The sequence below is a fragment of the Macaca thibetana genome, chromosome 6 (assembly GCF_024542745.1).
Source record: "Macaca thibetana thibetana isolate TM-01 chromosome 6, ASM2454274v1, whole genome shotgun sequence".
Lineage (NCBI taxonomy): Eukaryota > Metazoa > Chordata > Mammalia > Primates > Cercopithecidae > Macaca > Macaca thibetana.
The window spans coordinates 2,354,126-2,381,880 of NC_065583.1; the positions used below are offsets into that span (position 1 = coordinate 2,354,126).

At 56.2% G+C, this 27,755-nt stretch overlaps 1 protein-coding gene across 1 annotated transcript in view; it reads left to right on the plus strand.

Annotated features, from left to right (window-relative positions):
• The first annotated feature begins 1,504 nt into the window (after positions 1 to 1,504).
• ADAMTS2 (ADAM metallopeptidase with thrombospondin type 1 motif 2) overlaps positions 1,505 to 27,755 on the plus strand; it is a 236,971-nt gene continuing 210,720 nt past the window's right edge. The window contains exon 1 of the mRNA XM_050794432.1: positions 1,505 to 2,284. Within this exon, the coding sequence (XP_050650389.1) occupies positions 1,505 to 2,284 (780 nt within the window). The remainder of the gene's footprint in view (positions 2,285 to 27,755) is intronic.

Below are 27,755 nucleotides of genomic sequence, written 5' to 3' on the forward strand. Positions count from 1 at the left end.
GGGGACTGAGGGAGCCTTGCCTCTCTCAGTAAGGGCAAAAGTTGATCTTTGGGGTCGCGCCCTAGGTGTACCCTCCTAACAGCATCGTCTGGCCTTTGCGGCCTCTATTTGGGCATTAGGCCTGGCTCAGCCCCTAGGACCCAGGAGTCAGTCCCCCCTCCCCTTTCATTCCCTCACCCTGTCCTGCCCCAGGGCACAGAGACAGGGGGGTGCACCCCTTGATTCCCAGGGCTGCCGAGTGGGACCCAACACCCCGAGGGCTCGCTAGGTGGGGACGTTCTGCCGGCGCCGCTCCTCGGAGGTTGTGCGCCTGGGGTGGCTGGCGGCGGGGCTCCCCCGGCCCGGCCCGCGGCGCTTCTCTGCCGCCGCCTCGGGGTGTCTCTGCTTCGCTGCGAGCCCGGCACCGCGGCGGCGGCGGCGCGAAGAGGGAAGCGGGCGGCGGCGGCGGCCGCGCCAAGATGCGCCGGGTCACCGCAGGCTGAGGCGCCCGCCGTCCCCGCCCTCCCCCTCGCTCGCCTCCCTCCCTCCCGCCTCCCTCGCTCGCTCGCTCCTTCCCTCTCTCCGCCTTCCCTCCGCGCTCCCCCGCCCTCCCCTCCGCGCCTCGCCTCCTCCGCCCCGCGCCCTGCGGTGCTGCAGCTGCGGGCGGCTCCAGCTGCCCCCAGATGTGGGCTGGGCGGCTCGCGGGGAACTTTCGCGCCGGCTGCGAGTGCGGGGCCCCGGCTGCAGTCCGGCTGCCATGGATCTGCCGGCGGGAGCCGCTCGCCGCCTGCTCTGCCCCGCGCTGCTGCTGCTGCTGCTGCCGCCGCTCCTGCCGCCGCCGCCGCCCGCGAACGCCAGGCTCGCCGCTGCCGCCGACCCCCCAGGTAGGTGCGGCCCGGCCCCCCCGCCCCGGGACCCCCGCCGGCCTGGCCCTGCGCGCGTGCCCCGCCGCCCCCTCCCCAGGCGTCGTCCAGCCTGACTTGGGCAAACTCCGCGCGCCCCGCCCGGGGCCAAGTTGGCCAACTTCGGGGCCGGGTTGGTCGCGCAGGGGGCGCCCCGCAGCGCACCCGAGCGCCTTGGGCCGGGGGCAGCCTCGGAGCACTGGCGGCTCCGGAGTCGCGGAGGGTGGGGACGGAGGGCCGGGAAAAGCCCCGCGGCGGAGAGCGCAGAGTCAGCCCCAGCGGGTCCGGGGGGGAGCCAGGGCGAGGCGGCGCCCGGGCTCGCGTCCGGGGACGCTCCGGAGGAGCCGGCTGCCGAGCGCGTAGCCTTGGGCCCTAAGGATCGGTTGGGGCGCTCCGGAGGGGATCCCCAGAGATCGGAGGGACCCTGTTCCACCCCTCCCAGTCCTCGGGCGCTCGGGGAGACGGGGCCGGCAGCGGGCTGAGCGGGAGCTGGACAGGCAGGACAGGCCGCTCGTGCTCGGGGAAGCCGAGACTCCGCCGCCCCGGAGGCCAGCGGTGAGGGCACTTGGGCGGCAGGGGTCCGCCGAGGGGTCGTGGCACACGGGTAAGGGGGCCAACCCGGAATGGCTTCCGAGCAGCCCCACGTCCTGCCAAGGACGGTGGGTTCAAGGTTCGGGGGACTCTCCGACAGGGTCGTCCCTTCGGGCACAGGGAGGTTCCCACAGAGCCCCAACCCTGAACGGGGCAGGGGGCAGCGCTCTGGGCAGGCAAGGTCCCCTGAGGAGGGAACGGCCGGGGAGTGGCGGAGCCCCGGAGGGGTGGCCGTGTTAACGCCCCTTCCCGGTTGCAGGAAAGCCGGGGAGGTGCAGGCTGGCTTCGGGGGTCGCCCGGCGGAATGCCCCTTCCCTTCGCAGTGGGGCGGGGTCTGGGGGGCGTGGCTTGCCGGCGGGGCTCCGAGGCTCTGGGGCCCCGAGGTCTCCGCCGATCTAACGCCCCTTCCCGTTGCAGGCGGGCCCCTGGGGCACGGAGCGGAGCGCATCCTGGCGGTGCCGGTGCGCACTGACGCCCAGGGCCGCTTGGTGTCCCACGTGGTGTCGGCAGCCACGGCCAGAGCAGGGGTACGAGCCCGCAGGGCCGCCCCTGTCCGGACCCCGAGCTTCCCCGGAGGCAACGAGGAGGACCCTGGCAGTCACCTCTTCTATAATGTCACGGTCTTTGGCCGAGACCTGCACCTGCGGCTGCGGCCCAACGCCCGCCTCGTGGCACCCGGGGCCACTATGGAGTGGCAGGGCGAGACAGGCACCACCCGCGTGGAGCCCCTGCTCGGGAGCTGTCTCTACGTCGGAGACGTGGCCGGCCTAGCCGAAGCCTCCTCTGTAGCGCTCAGCAACTGCGATGGGCTGGTGAGTACGCACTTCTCTGGCTCCTTTCTCTCCGCTGCTCTCGCCTGGGCTTTGGAAAAGCGTTACCTGGGAGTCCTTGGGAGGGCAAGGCCTGCGCTGAGGACTTTCCCTGCCCTCCCCGTGCTTTAGGGAGCCTCGTGCTCCAACTGAAGGGCTTGGCTGGAAAGCAGGTTGTTTCGATTGGTCTGAGCAGGGGCCATTTATGCAAGGGGACGCCCGGGTCTCCAAAAGGCTCAGCAGGCAGCAGCGTGCGCCTCTCTCTTAGGCCTGCCTGAACAGGTCTCTGGCTTGCATCCCGGGGTGGGTCCGTGTATGTGTGTGTACCTTCGTGAGTGTGTGCACATGTGTTCTGGAACGTTGGTGTGTACCTGCATCTGGGTGCCTGTGCACCTGTGTGAACATGTGCGTACGCCAGCGTCTTTTGTGCATGGATGTGTCTGGGTTTCTGCATGTAAGCGTGTTGAGCATCTGTTGAGTTTGTGTCCGTCCTTGTGCATACTGGCGTGTGTGATATGTTTGTGGTGGACTTACGGGCTGACAGTCAGTCTTCCTGTTTCCTTGTGTGTGGGGGTGATGCCAGCCCAGGGAGCAGGCAGTGGTGCTGAAATGCCCAGTTAGCCCTCTGCCCCTTGGCTGACCGGGAATCACTGGTTTTTCTGCTGTGGTTTCCTGTTGAACTCCAGCTGGTTCTTTGAAAAGTTGGTTTTCTCTATTTTGAGCTGAGGGGTGCATTTGGAAATGAAGGCTCTAGTGCCCATGAGCTGCTCTATCTTTTGGGGGCAGCCCCTGAAGGACAAGAGAGAGGCTAGGGGGTCCCTTTTGAGACTGCCTGGGCCTCTCTAGTCCTGTGACTGGAGCTGTGGGAAGCTCTGCTTCCTGGAGAGGGCAGGAGGTACCATGGCTCAGCACAAGGGGCCTCAGAGGAAGCCTGGATCGATGCTGAGGGAGGAGGCTGACATTGGCAGTGCTCTGTCCGGCTGCCCGGGGCCTGGCACACAGCAGAGGCCACTGCAGTTTTCTATTTTGGACTGGGTGTGTGGTGGTCAGGCTGGCTGTGCTGGCCAGACATCTGAAGCCGCCCACCATGGGTTCCGATCTAATTGCTACTCAGGGCACTCCTGCCTCGAGCGAGTGGCCACTCTCCCAGCCCCATGGCCGCTGAGCACACCCATACTCGGGCAGCCCAGGCTCATCCTACAGTCTGCAGAGCCAGCAATTACACCAGGGCCCCACAACCACTGCCATTCTTTTTATGGAGACACAGAAAATATCACTTGTTGCTTTGGAAAATCACTGCCTTTGGCTGGATTTAGTTAGAACTTGGCCATACTGCAAACAACTGTAAATATCCCTGGAGGAGGTGGGTTAAAATGGCGAGCCCTTGACATCACCCACTGTCTCCGAGGACATCCTGGGCCTCAGAGGTGTGTCCCATTTTATGCTGGAGGCAAATTTCCTAAATGAAAGGAGATGCTTGCCGCAGACTTAGGGTGAGGTAAGGTGGTGGGAGTTGACATGGGACTGCAGTCTGGTGGTGGGCCAACACCTGTGTACTGTGCATTCCTGATGGAGAGCATTGTGGAGAGGACTTGTCACTGTTTCATTCATTCAGCAACTCATTTGGTGATTCATTTTTTCAGCCAGCACCTTCTTATGTGTTTACCCCCTGTACTGGTCGGCGATGAGGCAGGTCTGGTACCCACCCAAGGCCTCCTGCCATCAGGGTGGCTGACAGGCACTCTGGCCAGGACTTGGAGAGTGTGCTCCTGGGGGGCAGTTTGAATGGGGGCTGGAAGAATGAGTGGCCAGCTGGAAAAGATGCAGGTTGGCAACCCGGGCAAAGGGAGGAGCATGTGCAGAAGTACCAGGTGTGGACTGGACTGGGCAGGACAGGACTGCTGAGGTGTTCCATGTACCAGACAGAGCTGGGAAGAATATTGGGGTTCAAAGAGGAGCTGGGACCTGCCTGAGTGGCGCTGAATGCTGTCAGTGAATAACGGCCTTGGACAGTGGGACAGCACCATTGGTTCTTTTTCTTTTCTTTTCTTTTCTTTTTTCTTTTCTTTCCTTTTCTCTTCTCTTTTTTTTCTTTTCTTTTCATCCCTCCCTCCCTCCCTCCCTTCCTCTTTCTTTCTTTCTCTCCTTTCTCTCTCTCTCTCCTTTCTTTCCTTTCTTTGTTTTAGACGGAGTTTCACTCTTGTTGCCCAGGCTGGAATACAATGGCACAATCTCAGCTCACTGTAACCTCCACCTCTCGGGTTCAAGTGATTCTCCTGCCTCAGTCTCCTGAGTAACTGAGATTACAGGCATGTGCCACCATGCCCAGCTAGTTTTGTAGTTTTAATAGAGACGGGGTTTCTCCATGTTGATCAGGCTGGTCTCGAACTTCTGACCTCAGGTGATCCGCCACCTTGACCTCCTAAGGTGCTGGGATTACAGGCGTGAGCCACCACCACCAGCCTCTTCTTTTCTTTTCTCACTTTTTCGCTGCGTATGTGTCTGTTTTGCTTTTAAATCCCCCTCTGCTACCATGATAGGCTTCTTTGCTAAGGACCTGGGGCTTTATACAGGGTGCCTCTTGTCCTCACAGAGCCCCTGTTGGGGAGGCATCTCATCCCTGGTTACAGGTGGAGCACTCAGGTTCTGGGAGGTTGAGTGACTAGACAGAAATTATTCATCATATCCACAGAGAGGGTTAGTATCCACAGTGAGGGGTTGTTCATAATATCCACAGCAAAATGTACCTTTGCACAAGGCATGAGCAAAAAATGCTGAACAGTGTTCTTGTGCATCATATTGCTACGGAAGAGTTTTCTAGTATCTCTTGGGCAGCATGGTAAGTGTGCTAATTTCACATGATTTTTACAAGCCTATTAAAAACCCAATGAGAAGCCTTTTGGCGTAAAAGGTAATAATGGTAAGTGACAACTGACTGTGTTCCTATTAATGCTGTGTGCCGGGCTCTCAGCTGAGCCCCCTATGCCACATTGCCTTGTTTAATCCTCACAGCACCCTATGGAACGTGTCCCGACATCATCCCCCTTCTACAGATGAATAAAGCGAGGCTCCAAAAGTTGAGACAGCTTGCTTCAAGCTTTGAAGCCAATTCCAAGGCCATGCTACTACGTTTGGCTGCCTTTTTCTGCATGCTTACAAAGAGAATTTTAAAAACGCATTTCTTTAAAACATTTCCCACCTTTCTTATTTGACTCCTGGAGACGTTCTCATTGTGGGTTTGACCATCGTCAGTGTGAGTGGGGAGCCGGGAGCAGGCCTGGGAGCTGAGTGGCTCTGACTGGCTGGTGACCTACGCTGGGCTGCAGCTCCTGTGGCTGGCCTAAGTCCTCACTGGTGGGGGACTGCAGCTGGGACTTCTGTGGGATGGAAGCAGCCCTGCCCGCCTCTGCCTCCCCACTCAGGGCAGCACGGGGGTCCTCTCCTGCCAGGCTGGGCAGGGCCAGTGGAGGAAGCCTCCGTGGGCTGGGCAGTGGAGACGGTCTGCCCTCCAAGGCCTGGTCCAATCCTGGGGCCCAAAGGAGGAAGTGTATGCTCTGCCCTGGGTGCTCGATGCGAGCCCCATGACCCTGTGAGGTAGAGCTGCCCCACTGCGTGGCTGAGGCTCAGAGAGGCCCAAGGTCCCATCGCAAGAAGAAAGCCAGGGCTGCTACCTTTCAAGCTGGGGCTCCCCTGGGGGGCTGCCGTCTGGGCCAGGCACCCACTCTGTCTTGCTGGACATTAAGAGTCATCAAAGCCACAGAGAGAAGTCGGAAGCTGGCCTAAGGGATCGAGATGAGTTTCATTTTTCCCAGCAAGGCTGCTGCCTTCGAGGCCACACACTGGGCTCCAGCAGGCTCAGGGGCTAGAGCAGATCAGGCAGGTGTGGGCAGTCCTGGGACTGTGCAGTGGGGGTGAGGGGCGCCTGGGATTTGCAGCTGCCGCTGGTAGGGTCTTCCTTCCTCCCACCCCGCCTTGGCACTGCCTGGATCGCAATGAGAGGTTGTCAGGAAGACCAAAGAGGGCTGAAGGAACCTCTGGGTTCCCTAGGGTGTCGGGGCTCCCCAGATAGGAGCAGAGGCTCCTGTGGGCCCCAGCTGCAAGCAGCCTACACAGCTGCTAAGGCCAGTCTCAGCCTCCGCCATACTTGTCACCTTCCTTGTTTAAGTCTTGCTCAGTTTGAGTGACAGAAACCCCTGGTCATATTGGATGAAACAAACAAGGGACACCATGGCCCCAATTATCTGGGGGTCCTGAGGAGTGTAGGCTTCAGGCCTAGCTGAATCCCGGGGCTCAGAACATGCTATCCGTTTCTCAGCCCTGCCTCTCGGTGTTGATTTCAGAATGCTCTCCACTCTGCAGCCCCCAGCCCACCACATGGGGCCACCAGCGGCTCCAGGCCTAGCTTGTTTTCCAAGGAGGCAAGCCTTTGAAACGGAAAGCCCTCCTCTGTGGGTGACACCTGTAAGAGCTGGGGGAGGGATTGGAGGCCCATCTTCAAACCCATAGCCGTGGTGCAGGCCTAGCCCAAGTCTCCTGCCCACCTTTGGGACTGAGGGGGAGGGACAGACTCCCAAACTCTGGAATGGAGAGGGGTCTATCGTACAAGAAGGGAGGACGACAGTTGTGCAGGGTGGTGAAAACGGTTGTGGCCTCCCTCCCCCTGGACTCCAGACCCCATGTTGGGCTTAGAAGTCTTCCTGGGCTCCAGGCTTGCCTGCTCGGCTGCCTCCGGAACCCCCTTCCCTGGATGACCCCATACTCCTCAAGTCACATGGCTCCCCGCAGTCTCCTCCAGACCTCACCCTTCCAGGGTTGCCCTCCCCTAGCCAGCTCCAATCCCAGAGCGCTCTAGCCCGGCTTCCCTCCACGCCCGGTGCCAGCCCCTGCCTTCTGCTCCTCTGTCCCCCAGTGCTCCGTGCTCTCTCCCCGACAGCGCTTCTCCACACTGCAGCCAGAGGGATGTTTAGAGACCACGCAGAAACTCATGCCACGCCTTCACTTAAGGCCTCTCGGTGGTTCTCACTGCTCTTAAAAACATCCAGACCCACTGGCCTGGCATTCAAGGCCCCTGTGACCTGGCCGGGGCCCTCCAGCTCCGACCCGAGTCACACGCTCTGCTGGTCTGGAATGAGACTCCGGGAGCAAGGGTTGCAGGAGGCAGAACTCCAGCGTCCTCCTCAGGTGCCCTGGGAGGTGGGCAGTGACTCCCTCCCCTGCTGCCTTACCTGAGCCGAGGGCCCCTGTGGAGACGCCTGAGGAGTCCAGCAGTGCAGCGCAGTCCCTCTGGAGGCGGGCGGAGGCGGCGGGCAGCCTCAGGAGCGGGTGCGGGGAGCATCATCCAAACCATCTACCTCCGCTGGGGGCTGCGAACCCAGCCCCTGCAGTCTTCCTGTGAACCAGCCGTCGTGGCCCCATCTCACAGGTAGGAAACCGAGGCTCTAGGAGTTACATATGCAGGTCCTCTCTGTGTGGGCTGGCGTCTCTCCTGGAATCCTTTAGGGAGGGGCAGAGTGGAGCCAGCTCCCAGCACCTAGTCAGCACTGGTCTCAGCTGGAGCCCCGGGAGGCCAGCTCTTCCTGGGACCCCCGTATCATGCTGCCCAGCCCCGGCCTGCACTCCATTGCGTGGCTGAGTGTGTTTCTGGCACTGGTCAATGCGCGCAGCCACGTGCTCGTTCCTGTGTGGCAGGCTTCTCCTGCCCGATGGCTCGCTGTGGCTTCCCTGTCGCCCGTGTCTCCAGTGCTTAGCGAGTCATGCCTGAGAGAATGCAGGCCCTCCTGCAGAGTCAGCTGGGAGGTGAAGGCCAGGTCCTCACCCAGGCCTGCTGTGAGGCTCACAGGGGCCACACCTGGGTGAGTAAGGGAATCAGCCAGGGACTTATCCGCCCTGAGCCCCAGGGCCAGGAACATCCACTCAGGAGCAAGGCGGGCTTTGCTTCGTGGCTGCCTGAGCTGTGGTCTGGGCCTGCCTACTCTAGTATCTGGAGACCCAAAGGGGCAAGTGTGCATGGCGGCCTTCCTGGGACCCTGGGTCTGTGCTGGCAGGCAGATGTGTCCTTCCTTACCCCACCTCCTTCTCTGGCTTGTGCACCTCTGGGGGTCCCTGTGTTGCTGCCAGGACAGCAGTCTGCTGGCTGCATGTGGACGTGTGCATGTCCTGGGGCTGTGCATGGCAGGAGTGTGTGGAAGTGTGTGCATGTACGTGTTGCCTCTGCATGTCTTGCATGTAGGGGTGCGTGCACACAGTGTGCGTGTGGGGGTGCATATGTGCGTGCATGTCTGAATGAGTGTGTACATGTGAGTGTGTGCACACACGTGTGTCTGCATGGGAGTGTGTGCGTGTGAGTGAGTGTGGGCCAGCACGTGTTGATGTATTTCTCGGAAGGGGTTTCCTGCACCCTGCAGAAGAGGGGCCTTAAGTGGGATTGAGTTACTCAGGGGAGAGGAGGACGCAGCCCCCTCAATCTTGGCGCCACTTTAGACACCCCCATCCCCTACTGGTGGTCACCCCGGAATGGGAGGATCCAGGTAGGAGCTGCACACTCTGCTGCCTATGTTTCATATTAAATGTCAGCTGTCCACCGGGTCTGCGGTGCTGCCATTAATATGGAGAAGTTATTACCGAGCCTGGAGCTGGCTCCTCGGGCTTGTCCATGAATTTCAATTACACTGCACGACGACTCCAGGGCTGCCGAGTGGGGTGCACAGCTTCCGCTCAGAGGCAAAGGGAACCCTCGTGTCCAAGACCAAGGCCTGGGTGCTGCTGAAGCCAGGCAGGCTGTACGCCATCCCCACCCTGCCCTGTGCATTTCAGGGGTTAACCCAGGGAAGCAGGGGCCTAGTGTGGGTTGGAGGCTGCTGCGGGTCACATGGTCCGCTGTGCCCCTCGTGACTGCGTAGGGCAGACAAGCACCACGATGCTGCGAACCTCGGTTCCTCCAATAGCGAAAGATGGGTTCTGTCCGCACGCACTTCACTGGCAGTGAAAGGATGGGTGTGCAGCAAGCGCCTACCCCAGGCCCGGGGGTGAGAAAGCGGCGGCCGTGTCTGCATCTCATTAGCTCTGAGGTGCCATCAGTTACAGGACACACCATTACGTTATATGCCACCAAGAGAGAGGAGACACTCCCATTTAAACTGCAGCTGTGTGCCCTCACTGTGGTCCCCTGGAGGTGCAGGCCCCGCCCCCGTAGTGCTTGTTTTCTCTGATGCTGTCTGCAGCTTAATGGGTGGACCACTTCTCTTGCCTGGCCGTTGCTTGGCTCCCAGGAACTGAGTTCCGGCGACTTCGTCTGCCTCCGGGGGTCTTCCTCTTGTGAATTACGAAGTAGCGTCCGTCCTCCAGGGATAGGTATTTGCCTCACCAATGCGAAGCTACATGCACCTTTCTGCGAGCTCCCTAACTTTTTGACCTCACGGTGTGACTCTTCAAAGGCATTTTGAGTGTCCAGGGTGCTGGCACTGCACGCGTCTGCAGTGAGGGACTGCATTGCAAGGGTGGTGGCCCAGGAGGCGGGGGCCGGGGCCAGGGTGTGAGACCTGCCAATCGCATCCTCACTTCAGGGACGGGAAATTGAAAGATGCGTGTCGGAGGGAGCAGCCCTCACTGGCTCTCTGAGCAGAATGTCCAGGATTCATCTTTACACCCGGGTATTTTTCCTTTGAAAGCCCTAATCTGAAATTTTTTTTTTGAGACGGAGTCTCGCTCTGTCGCCCAGGCTGGAGTGCGGTGGCGCCATCTCGGCTCACTGCAAGCTCCGCCTCCTGGGTTCACGCCATTCTCCTGCCTCAGCCTCCCCAGTAGCTGGTACTACAGGCGCCCGCCACCACGCCCGGCTAATTTTTTGTATTTTAGTAGAGACGAGGTTTCACCGTGTTAGCCAGGATGGTCTCGATCTCCTGACCTCGTGATCCGCCCGCCTCGGCCTCCCAAAGTGCAGGGATTACAGGCATGAGCCACCGCGCCCGGCCATCTTTTGAAGTTTTTATTAGAGACGGGGTTTCACCGTGTTAGCCAGGATGGTCCCTAATCTGAAATTTCAATGTATTAAAAGTATTGCAAAGTATTAAAGCCTGTCGTCTTTAAACTCGGGTATTTTTCCTTTGAAAACCCGTAAATGACAAGGTTTGGAGAGCTTAGGGTTGGTGAACACGTGGAGGTGCTGGGAGGGTGGGTGGTCAGAGAGGGCGTGGAAGCTCTGCAGCCCTTCCCGTTACCTTGCCCTGCCCGTCCCTCCCATGCAGCTGTTTGAAAGCAGGGATTGGGACCACATGGAAAGGAGGGCGTCTTATGTTTCGTGCAAGGCTTGTCTAAGCCTTGCTAGTGGTCATTCTGATTGGGACAGAGCTTCTGGACATATGACGAAAAGGGGCTTGAGAGCTGTGAGCATATTGGTATATATTTATATCTCTATTTTATGGATTATAGCATGTACCATCGCCAGTCAGTGGCAAATGAAACCTCAGGTTAAGCAATACCACAGATAACATTCTACTTTTCCATCATTCTGTTCTTGTACCAATACTAAGCTGTGTTTATTATTAGAACTTTAAGGCTCTAATATTCAAAGTATTAAGTACTTTGAAGCTTCGCTGTCCAATACAGTCGCTATAAGCCACACAAGGCTATTGAAGACTTAAAATGTGTCTGGTCTGAATTGAGAGGGGCCCTGAGTGTAAAATATACATTGGATTTCAGAGACTTAGTGCCCCCCCAAAAAAAGAATGTGCAGTGTTTAATAGATCATTTTAAAGTATTGATTACAGGTTGAAATCATAGTATTTTGGGCATACTGGGTTAAATAAAATATATTACTGAAATTAATTTCACCTGTGTCTTTTTTTTTTTTTTTTTTAAACGTGGCTACATATAAAGCTCGAGTTCTATTTCTGTTGGACTGTGTGGCTTTGGAACATCTGGCTGGATACTTCCCCCTTTGCTGGTATTCTCTTGCAAAATTTTCTTGGCTGGTCACACATGTTTATTCTTTCAAATGAATTTTAGAATTGTTTTGTCGGGTAGAAAAATCCCTTGTGAATTTGATTGATAGTAAATTAAACTTAGAAACTAATTAAAGAAGGAACCGATGTCATTTACAGTATTTACCAGGAACAGTGTATTGTTCAGTTTATTTCATTCTGCTTTGATGTTGCTCCGTAAAGTATTATATATATATTTTTATACAGGTCATCCGTTTTTAAAAATCAGGGTTATTTTGAGGATTTTTTTTCCTCTTTGCCATTGCGAATTGAATACTTTACATCTGTTGTTGGTACGCAGGAAGGCTATTGATTTTTATAGAACTATCTTTTACCAAGTAGCTTGATTGAACTCATTAATTCTAATATATCTGTGAAGTCCCTTGGGTTTTCTAGGTATACAGTTGTGCTCTCTGTAAACACGGATAATTTTGGCTCCTCATCTCCAATCTGCACCGTCTGGAACCTTCAGAGCGATGGGAAGTCACAGCCATGGCTGCGTGCATCCTCGTTCGTGCCTGGCTTTAGCGGCAACGCCCCCAGTATTTCTCTGCTTAATACAACGCGTGCTTGCGGATTAAGATGGATTTCATGTGAAGGCAATATCCTCTGAATTCTTGTTTTCTAAGATCCCATTTTTATCAGTAAAGGAGCTGAAATCGGGATAAAATGTGTCTTAACTCTTAACGCTCCCTTCTCTCACCTCCAAAAGCCGGAGGTGTTGCAATTCCGGGGTTTTGTGTTCTCAGCCTCAGGGCCTCAGCTGTCCACTTTGCTGGGCCAGAAATGAAACCCAGTCCCCATTTACGCCCCATGAGAAGCACTCGTAGGGAGGGGAGCTTTCCTGTGGAAGGTGGGGGAGCCAGCACTTCCCACCATGCAGGTGGCTTCTGGGAGAACAGGACCCTGTGCTTGGAAAGCCCTTTGGGCCATGTGTGGGGGAATTTCCACTTTCATTTGCGGCTTCTCTTTCTCCCCTCCCAGTGGTGTCTCCCTCCCTCTGTCCAGTTTCTCTGGAGGAACCCCTCCATTTTCCTCCTGTGCCTTACGGTGGACTTTGCCCTCTGCTCTGAGGTGCTGGCGCTGCCTGCACAGTCCCCTGCTCTTCCAGTCCCACTGTTACCTGTTATCCCATGTGCTTCTAGAAGGTGTTTTTCCAAGCAAAGACATTCCCCTCCTTAGAATAAATCTGTAGGCAGGGCACGGTGGCTCACGCCTGTGTAACTTTGGGAGGCTGAGGCGGGTGGATCACTTGAGGTCAGGTGTTTGAGACCAGCCTGGCCAACATGGTGAAACCCCATCTCCATGAAAAATACAAAAATTAGCTGGACGTGGTGGCACGCACCTGTAGTCCCAGCTACTTGGGAGGCTGAGGCAGGAGAATCTCTTGAACCCAGGAGGTGGAGCTTGCAGTGAGCTGAGATCGCGCCCCTGCACTCTAGCCAGGTGGCAGAGTGAGACTCCGTCTCAAAAACAAAACAAAACAAAGGAAAAGCCTGTGGCTTGTCTTGCAGAAGAGTTTCTCCATTGTGTGATCTATCTGCCTGCCCACTGATGGGCATGGAATTTGAGGAGCTTTGAATAGCATCTGTACATAGGCCCCATCCTGAGAGATTCTGGTTTATCGAACCTGCACGCGCCCCGGGGTCTGTATTTGTCAAAAGCTATGCAGGAGAGTCTTTGGCACAGCATGGCGGCTGCTCACTAGAGAGGGCTGTGGGGAGTGAGGGCTCTCAGGCCAGACCACACTTGGGGCCTGGCTCTTCTCTTGCTGGCCTGTGACCCTCCGTTTCCCCAGTTAAGATACCATCAGCCTCCCAAGGCATGTGTCAGCGAGGGAGCAGCGGGGGATGAGGCTGGCTGGCCTCTGTCAAAGGGAATTCCGTGGAGGGCTTGAGGTAGAAGGAAGCGATCCAGTGGGGATGGCCAGGCCTGGGATGCGGGAAGCTGCCTTGGCGGTGTCGGCTCCTGGCCCTCTGCCCTCGGGTCTCTCACCCGGAAATTCAGAGCCCTGGCAGAAGGAAGGCAGCCCCCGTTGCAGGGACGTGCCCAAGGCCACACGGTAGGAAGGGGTCCTCACATGCAAGTGGGCAGGATACCAGGGCAGCAGCTGGCCTTTGCTGCAGGGCTCTCCACACTTGGCGGGCACCTGGAGCTCCATGGGCGTTGAGCACTGATCCCGCAGACCTGATCAGGGCAAGGTGGGGGCAGTGGTAGGCATCCTCCTTGGTGCTCCTCAGTGCCCTCCCAGGCAGGTGCCCAGGCCCTGGGAGGCTCCTGGTCTCCTCTCCTTCTCTTCCTTCCCCTCCCATCACCTCCCTCCCTCCCCTCTGCCCCCCGTCTCTGCACGACGGCTGACCACTGGCCACTGATCCCAGCGCACTGGCCCTGAGCTGAGGTCTGGGCCTCTGGGGCAGTGCAGGTCGGGTCACAGGCTGAGGTGCTGTCTGAGACCCTGTGATAGTGGGAAATTATAAATGTTTATTTGCTGTTCATCCCTGGCTCCTGCCTCAGAGCTCCTCAAACCTTTGTAATCTCCTGAGTGTTAAGGGGTGATAGAAACACCTTTTATTGTCATATTTGGTCTAAGCCCCCTGGTTCCTGATATAAGAGTTTCTGGATTACTGGGTTGAGAATTCAGCCTCACTTCCCCAACCTCTGGGGATGGGAGTCATGGAACTTCCATGAAAACTCCTGAATGACAAGGTTTGGAGAGCTTAGGGTTGGTGAACACGCGGAGGTGCTGGGAGGGTGAGTGCCCGGAGACAGCGTGGAGGCTCTGCTGCCCTTCCCGATACCTTGCCCTGCCCGTCCCTCCCATGCAGCTGTTTCTGGGCTGTGTCTTTAATAATCAACTGGAAATAGTAAGTAAAGTGCCTCCCTGAGTTCTGTGATCTTTTCTATTGATGAACACATGTCTGTCTGATTCCAAGGTCCCAATTACTTTTGCACCAACCTAATAGCAAATTACAGAGCCTGAGGAGGGAGTTGTGGGACCCTCCCGATGTATAGCCGCTGGGTCAGAAGCACAGGTGGGAAGCTGGCACTTGCAACCACAAGTGGGGCCGCCTTGTGGGACTGAGCCCTTAGCCTGAGGGCTACGCTGACCCCAGGTAGTTGGCGTGAGTTTTGCACTGAACTGTGGGACACCCAGCTGGCATCTGGAGGTTGGAGAACTGGGTGGTGGGAGGGAAACCACGTGTTTGGTGTCAGAAGCATTGCGAGTGAAAACAGATCCCTGTGGACCTCACCCAGCCTGGGGGCTCTGATAGAACAAAGGGAGGTCCCAGGCCAGGGCTCAGCCCCGGGGACAGGGAGAAGGCCTGAGTTTCGGGAACAGCCCCAAATGCAGCTGCAGAGACAACTGTCATAGGACAGTTGTGCTGGGTCCTGGTGCTGGGAGCCCCTCCCTCCTTCCCCTTCCCCTCCCTCCAGCTTCTCCTCCCCTTCCCACCTCTCTCTTCCCCCTTCTGCTTTTCTCTTTCCTCTTCTTCCCACTCCCCTCCCTTCTCTTCTCCTTCATCCCTTTTTCCTTTTTCGTCCATTCTCCCTTTATGCCCTCTCCCCTCCCTGCTCCTTCTGCCCTCTCCCTCTCCCCACCTTTCTTTCCCAGAGTCTTTCATCAGCCAGGACTCCTGGGGACCTTTCCTGGCTGGGGGCCCTTCATCGTCAGCTGCACTCTGCACCTGTACCTTCCTGTTTACATGTCACCTCCTGTGACACCACCAAGAAGCCCCCGTTGCCAACAGGTACATTCTGGGAACCAACAATGACCCATCCCAATGTGCTGGCAGGAAATCAGGGCACAGCGACGGGGAGTGACCCACCCCAGGGCCCACAGAGCCCAGCTCCCTCCACTGCAGCTGGAGCACCAGATGAAATCTGTGCCTTCTCAGAGGTGCAGATAACTCCCCACCCGCACAAGCAGGGTGAATTGCTGAAAAGGGGGATTAATTTCTCCTCTCCTTGGCCTGCTACTGAGTTCTCGGTGCATTTTCCAGCAAAAAAGGTCAAAGATGAGTCCCTGCCCTGCCAGAGCATCCCCCACCTCAGATAGGGCGGCTTGGCCTTTGGGCTGTCCTTCCTTTTGGGGTGCCCTGTCTCTCATGGGCTGCGTCCTCACTGGGGAGGGTGGTCCGACGAGCAGAGCCGCTGGGGAAGGTTGTGCAGATGGTATCCTGCTCGAGGGCACCTGGGCAAGGGGGTCAATGAGGCCAGCCTTTGCTCTGTCTGGGAGTGAATGGAGTGGAGGTTGGAGGGTGCCCAGCGCTGGGTGGAGATCTTGGGCACTGGGGGAGGGGAAATATGTGTCAGGTGTCTGCCTCCACAGTCAAGGTTGCCAGAGTTCCTGCATTCTTCTCTTTGGGGAGCTTCTGCGTCCTCGGGACTAGGGACATTAAGAACCAAAGCCAGGGCAGTTGCAGGGAGGCTGCTGGACATTGCAGGTGGCCCTGGCTGGGGCAGTCTCGGCTGTGGTCACACTGTGGCCTCTGGGGCCGGGGATGGCTGGTCCAGGACTGGGCATTGTATGGGGTGGGTAGATGTAGGCCGTCTCTGTCTTGGTGTCAGCCTGTACTGATAGTCTCTGGGGGCTCAGAGTCCTCACAGCCTTCCCCCAACCTGCCCGCAGGTGCCCACCTGGCTCCCCAAGGCCTGCAGTAGTCCTCTGGGGCGGGGCTGGCCTGGGACCCTTGGTGGGCACCAGGCCATTGTGTTATTGTTGAAACTTGTTTCTTTAATGGCTGGTGGTTACTGCCTCCAACTTTCCTCCTCTGAAGCTGCTTGGTTCTCACTGGGGCTGGTCATTAACCCTCTGTTAGCTTGGGTGGGTTTATATTTGCAGAACTTCCTTTTTCATTCTACCGGGCTGGCGTTTCCTTTCTTCGGTCAGCTCTGTCCGGCCTCTCTTGTTGCTTTCTTCTGGTTACTCAGGCTGTAGAAAATTATCAGCCTTTCAAAGAAGTACTCCATTATATGTTTTGCTTTTTTCCTGACTTGAGTTTTAAATGTTGAACTCCTTTAATTCAAATGAAATGTGTTTCTTATACTGTCTAAGGTGTTGGTTTTAAGTGTTTGTTCTTTTCTGAATCGCCACGCTGTTGTCTCAACACCATTCATTTGCTGATTCACTCTTCTTGACTTTGGGATGTATATTCCATCATTATGAAGTTCGTGGAGGCGATGGGTTTATTTCTACCCTTTCTGTTTTTCTTTTGCACCAGTCCAGGGGTCTTTAATTGCTGTTGGTTGACAATACATTCCGATATCTGATAGGGCAAGTTTCACCATCATGAGGTTTAAAAAAAAATGCCTCAAAGAGTGTCCCCTTCGCAGCAGGCCCTCAACAAATCTTTGCTGAACAAATGAATGACATCTTTAAGATGTTTAATTTTCTCATGGAAATAAGAACATTGATTCAGATCTTTAAAAATATAGCCCAGTAGGTTTATTACTAAGAGACTTAGAATTTTATTGCCATTGTGAATAGGGTCTTTTCCGTTATATTTTACCGCAGACTGTTATAGATATCTGGGAATACTTTTAATTTATAATACAGTAGATGATTATTTACTCGGAATACCTGGGACCTGCTTATTTCAGACTAATGATATTCTCAGAATTTAGACAGACATCTTTATTCGCAGGGAGGAAACAGAGTTAAAAATGACACATTAGTGCAAATTATACCTGCATGTGCAGAGCTGCAGCGAACCATTTGACAACCTTGGCTGACCTGGCAAACCCCAGCCCCAGCTTTGCTGTCCTCAAGGCGTGCCCTCCCTGGCAATAGCCCCTGCTTCTGATCCTTTGCTCTCAATGACTTGCGTCTTCCCATGTCTTACAAATATGAACCACAGATAATCACAAAAAGTCCTTTTAAAATAAATCTCTTACCAGGCGCGGTTCCTCACGCCTGTAATCCCAGCACTTTGGGAGGCCGAGGCAGGCGGATCATGAGGTCAGGAGATCGAGACCATCCTGGCTAACACAGTGAAACCCTGTCTCTACTAAAAACACACAAAAATTAGCCGGGCGTGGTGGCGGGCGCCTGTAGTCCCAGCTACTGGGGAGGCTGAGGCAGGAGAATGGCGTGAACCCAGGAGGCGGAGCTTGCAGTGAGCCGAGGTCGCGCCACTGCACTCCAGCCTGGGCGACATAGGGAGACTCTGTCTCAAAAAAAAAAAAAAAGAAAGCAAAACTAAATCTCTTGCTTGGATGTTTCCCATGCTTGCATTCCCAGGTCTATGAGTCTCTGTATTTATTTTGCATCTAGACTTTTCATGAACTTCCTTGTTACTATTTGGTTCCCTTTTTGTAGATGTTTTTGGGGGTGAGGATTCTCTACGTGTGTCGTTATTTTCTGCAGTTCATAATGTTGTCTCTTCTTTTTCAATATGTGTTCGTTTTATGTCTTTAGTAATTTTGTGTGGGAGCTACACCCGTGTTTTCAAAGCATCTAGCCCCACTTCTAAGGTAATTGAGAACCAGGTGCTGCTGCTTCTGTGAACGCGGTGGTGGTAGACCCAAAGTGGACAAACGCTGGCCTGAATGGATCTCCCATGTCCGTTTCCCCACGGTGGCACGGCTTTCCTTTCCCTGCTCTCTTGCATCAAGTAGAGCTTCGAACGCAGGATGTGCCCATGTTGTGGTTTTATGGGGACGAGTGGTGGCGACTGACCTTCCCTTTCAGTCAAGGAGCCTCTCTCAGCTCCTCGTGGCCTGTTGGGTGTCCCCTGTGGTTGGGGAGCAGGGCACCAGCCATGCACAGGATTGTTTGCAGGCTGGCAGGAAAACTGCGGTCTTTGAAAGATACCCCAGTTTCTATGGGGGATGTGGTTCGGTGAGACACTTTCAGGAGAAGGCTGGCAAGTAGATCCAGTGGTACAACCTGGAAACTCTAGGAATCTGGACTTAGGAGCCCCGTTTGGAGTCCCTGCCTTACCCTTAACAATGAGATAATTTTCTGAACTTCAGTGTTCCCGTTGTGCAGGGCGGGGTTTGCGAGCCGGCGGGCCGTGTGCCATGTCCACCCACAGATGAGTTTTGTTTGGCTTCCCCAGAGTTTGAAAATTTCTCACAAAGCTCAAGATTTCCAGTTTCTCTTGAGAACCAGGAAATCTGCGGGGCCTGTGTGCTGGAGGGCTAGAGTGGAGCAAGGATGGAACCTTCTAGAAGGGTCCCACAGTTCCAGGTGCCTTGGGAGTCTCTGCTGCTCCCTGTCATTACCCGGCTGGGCTTCACTCACATTCATTCCCTGTGTAGGCACCTGAGAGTTTCTCTGATCTTGAGATGAGTGCTGCTGGGCTTTGGAACCGGTCAGTTCTTCCTCCCTCTCTCCCTCTCCTTCCCATGACTTCAGCTTTTGGCCATCAGCCCCAGGCAAGGCCCCGTGCGCCGGAGTCAGACGTGATCTCGCTCCATCACGTGGGCTTGGTTTCTGCTCCTTCCCTCCCTGGGCGAGCCTCCTGTCTCTCATCTGTGAAAGGTAAAAGCTGATGGCAGTAACCACTCTGGTGGGCTATCATGAGGGTTAAATGAAGTGAGTCCCACGGCCAGCACGGAGCAGCGAAGAGCCTTTGTTACTACAAGGTGATATTTTCCTGATGGCGCTGCTAGGAGGAGCCACAGTGTGAAAGCGCTTGGAAACACATGGAGCCAGGTGCAGATTTTGTCCCTTTTGAGAGCTCTGTGGGCTGGGCTTGGGCGGGCATGGGAGTGGGGAGGCGGGGCCAGGGGCGGGGCACAGGCTGGGGTAGGATGCTCTCCCTGCCCCAGGCATCACCGGCCTGGGATGTGTTGCCAGCGGAGGCCGTTACAGTTCTGAAATGGAATTCCTGGGTCAGAATAAGGAGAACAGATGTTTACTGGAAGAGGCCAGGAGCCGCTGACATCACCGAGAGCCCCTCAGGACATGACGGAGGCCAAGGGTCCTCTAGCCCTTCCTGCCAATACAGCATTCCTGGGGCAGCTGCCCGGCTGGGGGTGGACACATACACACACACACACACACACACACACACACACACACACGCCATTTCTCCACCAAATCCTTCCCACCTGAACACAATTAGTCAAGATGTGGGAAAGATTTCCAGTCTGGAATGGGGGAAGAGTCTTGTTGGCGGGCGGGCCCCAAGAAGGGAAACGGAGGCCAGTGTGGTGAGAGGATGTGCAGGACGGAGAGGCAGCCTTTGTTCGGGGAGCGCCCTGGTCCCTTCCTCCGCACCCCTCCGCTGGGAGGGCCTGGCCGCCTGGCCGTTCTCCTTTGGCAGCGAATCCGGAGGGTGTGGTCCAGAGGCGGCTGGCCTTGCTTCTGTCCGCCCGTCCACACCTGTGCAGCCGGCGCCTGTGCCCCTGTCCCTCCCACAGGCCGTTCCCAGGTCCACACTTCTGTGACTGCAAGTGACAGAAAACCGGGGCCGAAGCAGCTGGGGCCAAAGGGGGAATGCAGGACTCAGGGCGGCGGCCCAGGCCTCCCGCACAGTTTCAGCTCGGCCGCCCTCCCCGTGGGCCCTGCCTGGGCAGTGCACCTGGCGCCCGGCAGAGAGGCCCAGCTTCCCCGAGGGTTTCTGGGAGAGCCCAGTGGCCAGTTCTCACTGGCTCAGGTTGGGTCACATGCTTCAGGCAAATCACTATGGCCAGGGCAGCGGAGCGGGACGTTGGCTGGCCAGGCCTGGTCACAGGACCGCTGTGGCTCCAGGGCTGGCGTCTGTCCTCTGACCCTCTGGGAGTGGGTCGGGGAGAGGATGGGCCCCAGAGGAAAGCCAGGCTGCTGTTGTCTGGAGGAGCTGTGGGTCCCCATTGCCTTCTGTCTCCAGGTCATCTGCCCTGTCTTCTCCCTGCCTCCTGTTTCTCCCGCTCCCTTCCAGCTGCCCATGATAAGCACACAGCCTCCCTTCCGTGCCCTACCCAAAAGGCTGCCCACGGCTCCTCCACTTGGAGGGTAAAGCACAGGCCCCCAAGACCAGCATTCAAGGCCCCTCCTGACCATCATCATTTCCTGCTTACTGTACCCACCGTATCCACCTTCCCATGCATCCTATGGGCCTGGGACAGGGGCTCCGAAAGATCACACATACCCATCAACTGTCAACTCTGCCCACGTTGGAAACAGTGCCTGTGGCAGGTGCAGGAGGGGACCACTGTCTTGGCTGAAGTTGAATCTGAAAATGACCTAAGGACTTGAAGGCACCAGGGCCTAGTATACATCAGGGGTGTGACTGGGTGGCTGGGGAAGCGGAGACTCCTTCAGCCTCATGGGCTCGCATTAGCAGAGCGGACAGTGGGGCGTCCCTGAGGACCTCTGGGCTTTTACCTGAAGTGCTGGAAGCCCCGTAGACCTGGCCAACTCCTCACGCCTCTTCCAGGAGGAAGCCTTCCTGTCCTCCGCCATGGTGGCTGGCACAGTTGTTCCGTGTCCTGAGCCCTCCTGCCAGCCTGGTGAGGCCCATGGACCCCTGATCAAAATAATGTTTTTAGTGCACACTACAAAATACACGGGGAATAAATCCGATTGAAATAGAGCTATTGGCCGGTCATGATGTCTCACGCCTGTAATCCCAGCACTTTGGGAGGCCAAGGCAGGAGGTTGGCCTGAGCTCAGGAGTTTGAGACCACCCTGGGCAACATGGTGAAACCCTGCCTCTACTAAAATACAAAGAACTAGCCGGGCGAGGTGGCGGGCATCTGTAGTCCCAGCTACTCGGGAGGCTGAGGCACGAGAATCGCTTGAAACCCGGAGGTGGAGCTTGCAGTGAGTGGAGATCACGCCACTGCACTCCAGTTGGGGCTACAGAGTGACACTCTGTCTCAAAAAAAAAAAAAAAAAAAAAAGAAGGAAAGAAAGAAAGCTGTCAACATACACATGCTTTTAAATTTTTTAATCATTATTATATCTTTAAAAATTTTGGTAATAATGTTATTGAGATATAATTCACATACTATATATTTTACCGACTTATAGCCAGTTCTCACCGCCTCAGGTTGTAGCGTCAAATTCAATGAATGGCTTTAGTACGTTCACAGAATGGTGCAACCATCACCACAATTTTAGATCACGTTCAAGACTCTGAAAAGAAACCCCAGACCCTTTAGTAACCCCCAATTACCCCGTCCTCCCAGGCCTAGGCAACCACTGACCTGCCTTCTGCCTCTATAGATTTGCCTGTTCTGGGCATTTCATTGGTAGAAATGGAATCACACGGTATTTGCCCTTCGTGTCTGGCTTCTTTCACTCAGCGTGATGTTTTCAAGGTTCATGTGGGTTGCAGCACGCATCAGAGCTTCGTTACTTTGCATGGAAAGATAGGATGCCACTGTATGGATGTACCACAGTGTTTAAATCCACTCGTCGGTTGATGGATTGGGCTGTTTCCATCCTTTAGCTCTTGTGAATAATGCTGCCGTGAACATTCATGTAAAACTTTTCCGCGGGCTTTTAATTAATGCATTAAATAACAAGGCCGAGGAGTACATCTTGCAGCGTCTATCATTTAAGTTGGGCTGAGCGTAAACACCATTTGGTCTGATCTGCGGCAGTGGTGCTGACAGGTGCCGAAGCCTGTGGTTTCTGTCCTGATGGGCACAGGTGCTGCCAAGTCTGGGGGTTGCTGCCTCTCTCCAGAGCTGAAGGGAATGGCAGCTTTCAGTTTGCAGTTAGTGAAGATGAAGTTGAAGTGTTCTCTCTTCCCAGTGTATGGAGCCCAGGTTAAGAACGCTCCAGGGAGCTCCCACAGGGCCATGACAGGCCCCAGTGGACCCTGGTGAGTGCTGTGGCCTGTGGCAGGACCAGGTGTCCAGATCAAGCTGGTGGCTGTTCTGCCTGCCCTCAGCCATGCTGACACCTGCCACGAAGCCTGGAATCTGCTTCCTTCTCCTCCCCCAAGTATTCTCTCTGTCTTTAGCTTGGGAGTCCTACAGCTGGAGGGCGGTGGGCCCAGGCCCTCCTGGACTGCTGCCCCTGGGGCCCCACTGTCTTTCCTTCTGCCAGGCCATTTCCCTTCGCAGCTACCTAGGAGGGAAGGCAGCCAAAGGGCTGTCAGAAGGGGGACCGGGGATGGGTTTTCCATCAGTGTGCAGCTCTGCTCCCTGACACTGGCTCGGCTGGTGCTTGCCTCTGGAGGGCACCAGGCCTCGGTCACTTCCTGTGCAGCCCCTGCTGGCCATGGGGCTGGTGAGGGCTCCTTGGTTTTGTAGAGACTGTCAGTCTTGGCTCTGGAGTGGCCTCAGTCGTAGGCAGCTCAAGTCCTGCCTCCCGCCTGTCCCGTCTGCAGGCAGGATCCAGTCCTCACGCACCCATGCTGGGCACGGCCCTGCCTCCGCACCGCGCTCAGGAGGGGAGTGTCCCCTCCCAGGAGAGGCCTTGCCGGGCACCTCTCCTCAGGGACACCTGCAGTTAGGGGTCTGGCGCCAGCTTGTGTGTGGGAGATCAACTCCCCACGGTACTGTCAGGCCCGGAGTGAGGGAGCCGCGGCCCTGAGAGGCCTCTTTCTGTCCAGCCTGCATTGCCACATTTGGGTTTCCGCCCCACCCGGCCTGGGCTCCACCTGCCTGCGGAGCTGCCAAGGCTCTCGTCTAGTGCCCTTCCAGAGGGGCCTGCAGTCCTGGTGCTTGTATTACAGAGGCAGCCAGAGGCTTCCGTGACTCGGTGGCTGGCGTGGCCTTGACAAGTCATCTGGAATTGGCTCACGGCCTCCTCGCATCTCCCGGTGTCTGATGTGGCAGTGAAGCTCTATTTCAGGGCCTGCGGGAGGACCCAGCATGGCTTCAGGGTTTGCCCTCAAGGGAGGGCATGGATCAGAGCCTGTGGCGCGGACCTGGGCGGGGGAGGGAGAACTGGACCCTGCACTCCCTCCTGTGTGACCGTGGGGAGGCTACTTCACTTCTCTGCACTTTCAGAGTCTCCGCCTTGAGATGGCCCCGTGAGGACTAATTCAAAGAAGACACAGGCCGGGGGTGCGTCCTCAGCTCCTCTCCCCACCTGCGCTGGGTCCCATCAGAGTTTAGCATTCCTAGCACCGGCAGTCCTGGGGTGGCTTACAATGGCTGGCAACGTTTTGTCCTGTCTTTAAGTTAAAAAGTGTCGTATGTGCCTTCATATAAAAGAGAATGCAAAAATAAGCCAAAAGGAGAACATGGAAATCCTTGCAATGCCATTAGCATTCAACATTTCCGTGTGTTTCCCACGTCCATGCACGTATGTGTAAACCTACTTAATGACAAAAGGGTCATATTGTACCTTCTCTTTGTGATCTGCCTCTGTTCATGCCACATATAATGGAAATATTTCTGGATCATCCCGTGTTCTGCCAGAACATCTTTCAACAGAGGCAGCATAATCTACTCAGGGAATACGGAGAGGCCAGGATCTCCAGGCACTTGGGTCTGTGGGCCTGGGGGCTGAGGGAGAGGCTGAGGAGGGGCACTCCCCAGCTGTTGACTTGGGCAGAGGGGTGGTAGGGAGGAAGGGTTGCTTGGAGAGAGGGTGTGTCACTGGGGCTGTCTCTTGGAAGGAGTCTGGCAGCTGGAAATGCAGGTCTTAGGTGCAGGGGCAAGGTCTGGGTAGAGTTCGGGTTGGGAGCACTCTGTATGGAGGGCTGTGGATTCCACGTCCTAGGGTGGGTGGGCACCAAAGGAAGAGGGAGGCAGAAGGAGGAGGAAGTGCTCCTTGGCCCCCCACCATGTGCAGACAAGTGGAGGAGGCAATGGGGTCTTAGGAGCGGCGCTGCCCATGTGCTAAAGGATGAGAGAGATTCAAGAGGAGGGGGTTCAGGGAATTGGGATGGCAGGGGGCACTAGGCCCAGCAGCCAAGAGGGGGCTTTGCAGGATCAGGGACAGGAGTGTGGGGAGTTGGTGGAAGCTAGACTGACAGGTGGGGGGCCAGTGAGAGGCAAGGGAGTGGAGGGGAGCTGGTGCACATGGCACACGTGCTGTGGTGGGGCAGACATCAGTTGGAGAGGATGTGCAGTCTTAGATGTGAGTATCCACATATGTGTGCAGTGTTTATGTGCGCACTTGTGTAGATGTGTGTGTGGCCCTGCCTCTCGCACAGAGGATTTTAGGTGGCTTGAGTTTGCTCATGGACCGAGGACAAGGATCCAGGAGGCAGGGAGAGTTTGAAGCTATAGAAGAGAAAGAGTGTGTTAGTCAGGTGTTATTCCTCAAGTGTTGGAAATCCAAGTAAAAGTGGCTTCAGAAAAAAGAGAAAAAAACTTATTGGTTAATCTGCAAGATGAAAAATATCTAGAGCTATTTAGCTTCAGGTATGGCTGGATCCAGGTGCCCAAATACATTTTCGTTTTTGTTTTTTTTCCCCCACATTCTCCAACCCTTGGCTTTGCTCTCCCCTATGTCAGTTTCACTCTCAGGCCTACCCTTCTCTGAGGCAGAAAAATGGATGCAGGCAGCTGCCGCATCACCTCCTCACAGGACAGCCACCCAGGGGAGACAGCTTTTCCTTTCCAACAAGTCCAGCAATAGTGCCTGGATTTCGCTTGATGGACTACCTTGTGGCAAGTCCTCATCACTGATCTGTGTTCATGCAGTCAGATGACAACGTATTCTCCCTGGCCTAGGCTGGGTCATGTGCCCTCCTTCCCTGCTGGTGACGTGGGGATGAGAGGTGGTTTCTGAGTGACACGGGGGCTGTGCTATCAGGAGGAGGTGGGCTGGGAGTGGTGGCTCACACCTGTAATCCCAGCACTGTGGGAGGCCAAGGCAGGCGGATCACAAGGTCAGGAGATCGAGACCATCCTGGCTAACGTGGTGAAACCCTGTCTCTACTAAAAATACAAAAAAAATTAGCTGGGTGTGGTGGTGGGCACCTGTAGTCCCAGCTACTCGGGAGGCTGAGGCAGGAGAATGGCGTGAACCCGGGAGGTGGAGCTTGCAGTGAGCTGAGATCGCACCACTGCACTCCAGCAGCCTGGGCAACAGAGCAAGACTCCGTCTCAAAAAAAAAAAAAAAAAAAAAAAAAAAAAGAAGGAGGAGGAGGGTGGACTCTAGGCAAGCTTAGGGTTCTGGAGGAAGTGGCTGGGGCCAGGACTGGGAGCCCTGGAAGGCTGGAGGAGGGAGCTGCTGCCCAGGAGCGCAGCAGAAGAGAGAAGGATGCGAGACAGACATGGAGCAGGAGGGAATTTCCTCTGTGGCCTCCCTTCCCTCACCGGGCAGGGCAGGGACGGTGAGGCTGCTGACCAGCCTCTACAGCTCTCCTGGGAGTCGGCTGGCTCTGCAAGGCAAGCATGAGGCTGAGGAGGTTGACTGATCACCGGCTGCTCCAGGAGCCCTCAGGCTGGGCAGCAGGAGTGGCCTGAATGCAGAGAAGCCAGCCTTGAGATGAGGCAGGGCAGTCTTCCTCCATTAGGAGTCTGGGACCAGGCATTCTCTGGGCCAGGCCGGAGATGTGGCAGGCTGGGTATGAATGTGCTGGCCAGTGGGGACCTGGGTGTGGGCACTGGGGAGCCAGGCGTGATGACTGCTGGGCCTGGGAGAGGCTCGTGAAGGCTGAGTCCAGTCTGCACGCATGTTTGTGTGGTTTCTGGGTGAAAGAGGGTGACAGCTTGCCTCAGCAGAGGGGAGGAGCCTCTATTCTACTGGATGAGTGTGGATGGGGAGGGCTGGGAGGGGTGGGATGAGGTGGTGGAGACATACAATAAGCAAGAGGTCAAATAAATACCTTTTCAGATAGTGGCAAGACCCGGGAACGTCAGCAAGCAGGCAGTGAGGCTGGGTGCAAAAGCAGGGTGTGAGTGAGTGCATGTGTGTGGAGGATGCACGAGCATGTCAGTGTGATGCATGTGCGCAAATGAGAGGCATGGGTGAGTGTGTGTCATGCATGTGTGCACATGTGGGCGTATGTATGTAATATGCATGTGTTTGATGCATGTGTGTGTGCACTGCATGCCTGTACATGTGACACCTGCATGTGATGCACATGCATGAATGATGCACATGTGTATGTGTGGTAATGTCTGTGATGCACATGTATAGGGCATTTTTCTGGTGCATGTGTGTACTTGTGTGTGCAGTGCACACGTGTGGACATGTGTGTGTGATGCATGTGGCACGGGGGAGGCACATACGTGAGTGATGCGTGCGTGCAAGTGTCTGCATGGTGCCTGTGTGATGCCTGCATGTGAGTGCACACGTGGTGCATGTGATGCATATGTGGACCTTTGTATGTGAGTGCATGCTGCATGTGGGCGTGCGTGAGTGCACGTGCATGTGTGGGGGGGCGTGTGTGTTGCGGGAATAACTGTTGGGAACCCACAGTCACAACAGAGCCATGTGAAATCCTCAGCTGGAGGAAGACGGGAGAGAAACAGTGCTCAGGTGTGTTCCTAATGGCACACATGCCCCTTGCCCAGCGTGCATGGTGGAAGGGGCTTTCTGGCCTGGGGACCCGCTCTGCTTGTGGCCCAGGCCTGCGGTTTTTGGGTTGGGGTCTGACCTTCCTGGAAGACCCCTCGGGCCCCCGCTCCTCAGAGGCCGGGCCTCAAGGTCTCAATGCTCAAACAGGACATCCGTGTTTCCCCAGGGGCAGTCATCCTGGGGAGGCTCAGCTCCATCCTGAGCCGAGGGGGCCTTGGCATCGCCCCACCCGCCCTGGTCTGAGAAGGTCCTCTGCCTCTCTGTGGTCCCATGGGGACAAATGCAGCCACTGGACAGTGGCCCTTGTCGTCTTCTAACCACCAAGACTCCAAAAAGACGGAGGCGCGGGGCGCGGGCACCCTCTGCCGTGCTTGGCGTCTCCCCCAGCAGCCTCCTGGTGAGAGGGCTGGAGGCAGCTGTCCCAGTTTGCAGTGGGCCCTGTCCCTCCTGGCAGGCAGCTGTGGCCGTCCCTGGATGTCCCCGCCCCGCCCGGCATCTCCTCTCCCCATCTCCTGTCTAGCTCGCCCCGCCTCTCCTCCCTCTCATGCCGTTTTAATGAGAGCTCGGCCTCCTGTGTGCTGAGGCTCAGCGGCAGTGCATTTAATTAATACTCTCGCGTCGCAGTTCTTCAGAGTAAATGCTGCCATTTTATTCCTCACTAATTGGAAGGGGCTAGTTAAGCTCTGAGATAAATGACCCTTTCTGCTGGGAACGTCTAAGCTCAGAATCTCCATCAGAGTGGCCGGAGTCATGGGTGGGGAGGGCAGGAGGGCTGGCCCACTCTGTCCCTCCTGGTCCAAGGAGAGCCTCTTTGCTAATGGCCAGGGTAGAGACCTGGCCAGGCTGAAGCCTGCCCTGACCTTTGGGGAGGACGTGCAGGTGGAGGGTCTGCTGACCAGCAGGGCTTCAGACTCCCCACTGCCCGTTCTTCATGTCCCAGCTCCACCCCAGCCCTGGATGAGCCCCCAGGGACCCCAGGGAACCTCAGTCTGGGTTTCCGGAACCTTTCCCTGGCCCAGTCTACACCTGCCTCCCTCCCTCACTGTGGCCCAGCCCCACCTCCACCCTGCACGTCTGCTCCACTCTCCCCAGCTGGCGCTGAGTCTGGCCAGGGAGTCTCAACTG